The sequence below is a fragment of the Embiotoca jacksoni genome, unplaced genomic scaffold, assembly GCF_022577435.1.
Source record: "Embiotoca jacksoni isolate LCO1_2020_lvr unplaced genomic scaffold, fEmbJac1.0.p SCAF_9, whole genome shotgun sequence".
Classification (NCBI taxonomy): domain Eukaryota; kingdom Metazoa; phylum Chordata; class Actinopteri; family Embiotocidae; genus Embiotoca; species Embiotoca jacksoni.
The window spans coordinates 16,486,750-16,493,148 of record NW_027185447.1 but is presented as its reverse complement, the minus strand read 5'-3'; the positions used below and the strand labels follow the sequence as shown (position 1 = coordinate 16,493,148).

General features: G+C 38.8%; 1 protein-coding gene across 1 annotated transcript; it reads left to right on the top strand.

Annotated features, from left to right (window-relative positions):
* Positions 1-2,008: 2,008 nt before the first annotated feature.
* On the top strand, positions 2,009-4,653 carry kcnk15 (potassium channel, subfamily K, member 15). Its single transcript, XM_069141371.1, has 2 exons — positions 2,009-2,538; positions 2,761-4,653. The coding sequence occupies exons 1-2, from the start codon at positions 2,256-2,258 to the stop codon at positions 3,768-3,770; spliced, it is 1,293 nt and encodes a 430-aa protein (XP_068997472.1). The 5' UTR covers positions 2,009-2,255; the 3' UTR covers positions 3,771-4,653.
* Positions 4,654-6,399: the final 1,746 nt, after the last annotated feature.

Below are 6,399 nucleotides of genomic sequence, written 5' to 3'. Positions count from 1 at the left end.
GCAAGATAAAAAATACATACTAAATACTGCGGTGTAAAAAATTAAATAGGGAAGACTATACGTGAGAAATAAGATAAAAACTTGTTTTATATCATTTTATTTTGAAAGATTTCTCCCAAAGGAATTGCTCCACAAACTCTCCATCTGTCATGCAACAAGTATCACAAAGATAACAATAATGAAATGAATAAGGTTTGCCCTGTGGACATGTATTGTTTGACCTCAAGCCTTTATCTTCATGTGTAAAAGACTAATATTATGAATATGACATGGACAAGAGCAATTGAAATCCATTCATTGGGGAACAATACATGGCATTACATCTAATGTCTCTTACTGAAAGTAGATGGAGGATGACATTTAATAATCCACTTCATTTGTTTTCATTTGTTCCTGGTAACATTGTAAAATACGTGTTCGTGATAATGAAATGCCCCTTTCGAGAGAGCAGAAATAGAAAAAAACTCCATCCTAAAACTCTGGCTCAGTGGAGATTGATGGGCTTCCTCACTTTGTCGCAGGTCCTTGGGCTTTGAAAAGGATGTGAACACAAACTGTCTGGATTGATGGTGGCTATTAGGGCTTCAGGTTCCTCTCTTATCAGCTGAGATGTAATTGATTTATGGAGAGCTGGTTTGAATCACAACAGGGACGTAAGTGTGCAGATTTAGCCACTTAACACAAAAACGTTGCAGAGAGCAGGCCGCCTTGTTCCACAGGAACAAAAGAACACTAACAATCCACCTGCAAAACGCTGTTGGTGCTGCGAAACCCTGATGTGACATATAAGGATGTCTCTATTGAGTTTTTATTTATTTTTAATTTTAATGTTTATTATATGTTTTTTTCTTACAGTGTTGATAAAATAAATACAGAAATAAAGCTTAAATAATGATACTTGATGTTGTGACGCAGTGGCAACATAATTAACCGACTGAGGGCCTGGATCATTACGCTTAACATATTGGCTTCAACCTCACTGCCAGTCCAAGTCTGTGCCTCTTGTGCAAGTAACCATGGCAACCAGCATCATCTACAGTAAATTTCCAGAAGCAGCTAGTGTAGCAGTGGCATTTATTTAGCAACTGTACATACATTCACCAGTTCTCTAATATGCAAAGGCTCAAATACGGGCGCACACAGGTATCCATGCATTGAAGTCATGAGCCAAGGAAACAGAGCAGTACATTTATCTATTTTTATTGATTTTGGTGACTTACAACAATCCATATCGGTCCTTAGGCTTGGGTTTTAAATCGGTTTAAAAAATATTTTTTTTGATTCGTTTTCTTATAGTTAAATTCTTAACGTGAGCATGTGTGTATACCTATATTTACATATATATGTAAATATACATTGCATATTGTTGGCTTCTTTGATCTGATTAAAATGTTATACTTTTCATTTATATTTTTGATACATTTTTTTATTTGATAATTGGTACATAAAACAAACTTTATTATCATAATATTATTTCAAAGGTATAATGGGAATGAAATTTACAACTAAGATTGTATTTCCTGCTATACCTTGAGCACACTATGAGGATAACACGTATTCATTCTGTAGAGCAGGCTGGAGAGACCCCTTAGATTTCTATGACAAGTTTTAAAAAAAATTTTTTTTAAAGTTTTGTTAATAGTTAAAGTGATTTTAAATAACATTGATTACTTGAGGTCTAAACATAAGACATTGTCATCACCTAAATCCTGGTTTTCCACGTTTCTTAGCCTCTGCAGTGTCCACGTTGGATATGTGCAGTCAGGTCAAATGTGAAGTCCCGCTGGTTGCTGTCCATGGTGCTGAACTCGCCTCCTGTTGGGCGAGTCACATTTCACTTGTTGCGCACACGTGAGATAGGATTGATCATTGGTGTCAAGGATTACAATGTATTTTATATTTTGCATCGTTTCATATATTATATTACACAGCTTCTTTTTTTTCTTTTTTTCTTTTTTTTTTTTTATTGGCGAGTGGTTTGCGCATGCGAGAAAGAAATCTGAGGCCACTTGCTTAAACACACAAGCTGTAGAGAGCATCGATCGCTCGCAATGCGCACGGCAGAGTGTGCGCGTTTTATACAAACAATAGATTTAAACCTGGCAAGACAGATTACCCAGGTTTTCTTTTCCTGCCCGCCTCTCCTGCCACCGCGTTTCAGGCATCAGGCTGCACCACTAATGAGGAGTTTAAGCTAAAGAGCAGTACCACCTGTAACTGTGCCTCCTCTCCCGACTTTCACGCCGACGCCGAGGATGAAGAAGCAAAACGTGCGGACCCTGTCGCTCATCCTCTGCATGTTCTCCTACTTGCTGGTCGGCGCCGCGGTGTTTGACGCGCTGGAGTCCGAGTCCGAGAGCTCCCGCAGACGCATCTTGGAGCAGAAGCGCAACGAGATGAAGAAGAAGTACCGCTTCTCCGAGGACGACTACCGCGAAATCGAGCGAGTTGTGCTGCAAGCTGAGCCCCATCGCGCCGGGAGACAGTGGAAATTTGCTGGCTCTTTTTACTTTGCCATAACAGTCATCACCACCATTGGTAAGTTCATTTTATCTTTGGAAATAAGGGCTTATGTTTTTCCTCTGTTGCTGTACAGAAATTGACAAAAGAGCATTTTTTTTTCAACGTGAATGCAATCTCTAAGGCTTGTTTTTAATTACAGACTAATCAAACAAATCGACAGTTGGTCCATGTTTTCCCATCCAGGCATTACTACAGTATGCATCACGGTGTTCCTCTAATTTCCATCTCTGCATTAAGGTTATGGACATGCAGCACCAGGCACAGATGCAGGGAAGATCTTCTGCATGTTCTACGCTGTACTTGGCATTCCTCTCACTTTGGTCATGTTCCAGAGCCTGGGGGAAAGGATGAACACGTTTGTCCGCTATCTCCTACACAAGACAAAGCAGTGCCTGGGCTTTCGACGTACCGAGGTGTCCATGGAGAACATGGTCCTGGTGGGCTTCCTATCCTGCATAGGGACACTGTGTGTGGGAGCTGCAGCCTTTTCCCACTTCGAGGGATGGAGCTTCTTCCACGCTTACTACTACTGCTTCATCACACTCACCACTATTGGTTTTGGGGACTTTGTGGCCCTGCAGAAAAAGGAGGACCTCCAGGAGAAGACGCCCTACGTTGCCTTCAGCTTCATGTACATCCTGGTGGGGCTCACTGTTATTGGGGCTTTTCTAAATTTGGTGGTGCTTCGTTTCCTCACCATGAACACTGAGGACGAGCGGAGAGACGCTCAAGAGAGGGCTTCGCTGAAGAGGGACAGAGGCCTTTTGGAAGGGGGCCTGGGTCTCCATGCTGTCGGGGAGCAGAGCAGAGACAGACGCAGGGAGAGGAGCAGGAGCAACATGCTGCACAGTCGTAGCCACAGCACACTCTTCCTCCCGATAGAGGAAGGAACCAGCCGCACCAACCTCATCTCTTCCCCGGCGGAGGATCAGGAGAGACGAAGAAGCCCCTGCAGGAACAGTCTGCATTTCCAGATCAAGGCAGGCAGACGCAGGCAGGGGTCGAGCCTCAGTTCCCTCTGCTCCTGTGTGTGCTACCGCTTGGAGATGTGCGATAGCCCTCTAATGTCACACGGCGAACACCATGGCTGCCATATCAATTCTGTTTACTGCAACTCAGTCTCTTATAGGATCCAGGGCTGCTCGCCAAGTTCCAGGGACAACACTGGACTCTCTTCCCCAGGAAGCACACTCTCAACCGGGCAGAGTTTCCCCGAGTTCCCTCGTTTGAGGAGGAAGTCGGTGTAAAGTGCATTATTGTGAGGGACCATGTTTGCACAGACTGTAAACAGTATTTTCAGAGACTATTTTATGTCACATCTTTTTTGTGCTTGTAACAGATTTTGTTTCATGATTTAAGTTGTCTGTTGTGGCTACTTAAAATGATTTTATTTGCAAAGCAAGGATGCATTTTATTTCTGTTTGTGATTCTACTGTTTTGCTCGCATGTCAGCCAAAGTCCACTGCATGCTCACCATGTATGGCATACAATGAGAATGCATGAGTGCCATGTAAACATGTAAAAAGTTGGGCTTTTAATTTACAATTTTAACACAACATATTTTGGATATAGTGTCTAAAATGACTAACCGTTCAGTGAAAGTATGTGAACGATCCTCGGTGGATTCTGATCCTGCTTTAGATGAAACCCTAAATTTTTCATGCCATAGCCAGAAGATGTCATTATACTTTTATATATATCTATATCTATATAGATATATAGATATAGATATCTATATCTATATCTATATCTATATCTATATCTATATATCTATATATATATATCTATATATAGATATATATAAAAAGCCTTAAAGAACTTTGACCAAGCACATTAGACATGTCGCTTCTTTACTCAGTGAATTTAAAAGAATCATTTTACGAGGTGAAAAATTAACTACTGCACTCCAATATAAAGAGATATTGCTTGTTACATGACTGATTCAACTTCAATAGATGTAGCACACAACAGATATGTAGCAGGTTGTTAGTGAACGTCCCACAACGCTGGAAAACTTGTCATTTTTCAGGCAGGGAGGTGTCAATTTCTTTGTAGACTTGGTTTGTAGTCAGATTCAATGTGAGTCTCTTCCAGTATTGTTTTATTAAACCAAAGGAAAGGACCTTTAAACATGCGTGTGTGTTTTTATTTATATCAATCGAAGTTTGCTAACTTATTGAACAAATCGCCTCATGTTTGTTTGAGGTTGTTAAGCTTTGTGTTAATTAATCCTCTGTTCTATTTGTCTACTGCAACTCTTTTATATTTGTTGAAAAAAGGTGTTATCTCCTACTGACATCCTCTTCTGCTGCAGCTATCACACCAGAACAATAGTACAGTAAACAGGTGTCATAACAGGCTTTGTAATACTACTTTTGGTGATATTTTATAAATTGAATTCTAGTGACTAGTTTACACAGAAAATAAAACCTAAAAAGCCTTAATTTATTTATTTTTATGTCAAAATACTGTCCAGGTTTTAATGGGATGAATTTGGTTGATTTAAAAAAAAAAAAAAAAAAGTTGTTTAGGATTCTACACGTTGTTTCAACAACACATTTCCACATGTTTTGAGGACTTGTTTCACAATAAATTACAGTCATTAAAATAGTGCTAAGAAAATGATTATGTGCAACCTAAAAATGCACTTTTTATGAAGTTTAAACCTGGTTTAAACTAAAGTTTGACTTTTATTTTATCTGCAAGTCATCAGATAAATGTTTACTGTGAACATTTTTGTGACTGGGGTATAATATGTAATTATAACAATAATAAGTAAATGTACTCAAATTTTGTACTTAAGTTAAAAACTTTAGCTGCTTGTTCTGTATTGTAGCTTCCCTTACTTGATCCAGTTTGTGGTAATCCACTAAAAAAAAAAATCAGAGTTATTGTAAACTGCATAGATTAAGATTTTCCAATAAAAATGAGTTGAAATAATATTACACCGTACAGTATTGCTGCATGATCATAGATTACTCTACCCAACAGTGGATAAAGTATTAGAAATTATCACCACCTTGACAAACAGTAAAATCTGCAATAGTAATAATAACAATCAGAAATGGTATTTCTTTATTCGAATGCATGTCATTCTGTTGGTGACATGTATTCATCATCATGTCAGTTTAAGTATTGTGACGCAGTCCTTATCTGTCGTATGCATGATAAGTTTGAGTTTGGACAAGCTTTATACATACTGGATATATTTTAAAGTTATATTTCAATACAATAGTAGATAGTTGGTTGGTTTGTAGGCCTGTGGAGGCCTGAGGTGGGTGTCCACTCATCAACAATGGGATCAATAAAGTATGTCTATCTATCTATAGCTATCTAGCAACAAAGATAATGGAAATGTAATATATGAGAGAAAACACAAAAAGAGAATTATGTCAATAGTTATCTGAAGATTGAGGATATTCATTTTTTCATCCTCAGAGGTTACATCACACTTTGGTCTGGATATAAATACGGCCCAGGAATCGTTATTGTGTTACTGCTTCTCACTCTCCAGACTACTACCCCTGTCTGTTTGAGATATGAAGCAAATAATGAAGTGAACATAAACAACAAAAAGAAGAAATATACCTCCATTCTTGAGTGCGACACAGAATATTTCAAGTCATTAAACACCACAGCTTCTCTGCTGTCATGAGATAAAATCCCATCATTGCCTCCATTTGCTATTTTAAAAACCTGTTTTTGGTTTGGAATGAGGAACAGAAATCATGAAGTCTTTACATAAGTGTCCCCGAACATGCATTTCAAGCCATCTGTTGGTCTGCTGGAGGAGAGGGTGACTTTACATATAAATGTGAAACTGATTGGGCAATAGAATCTTAAACAGTGATTGGTTATGAAATACCATCTGCTTTG

What these genes read in the sequence shown, in the direction of transcription:
- kcnk15 (XM_069141371.1), top strand. Translation starts at nt 2,256, where the DNA reads ATGAAGAAGCAAAACGTGCGGACCCTGTCGCTCATCCTCTGCATGTTC. An exon ending in AACAGTCATCACCACCATTG is followed by an intron (nt 2,539 to 2,760) that starts GTAAGTTCATTT and finishes CTCTGCATTAAG; the next exon opens with GTTATGGACATGCAGCACCA.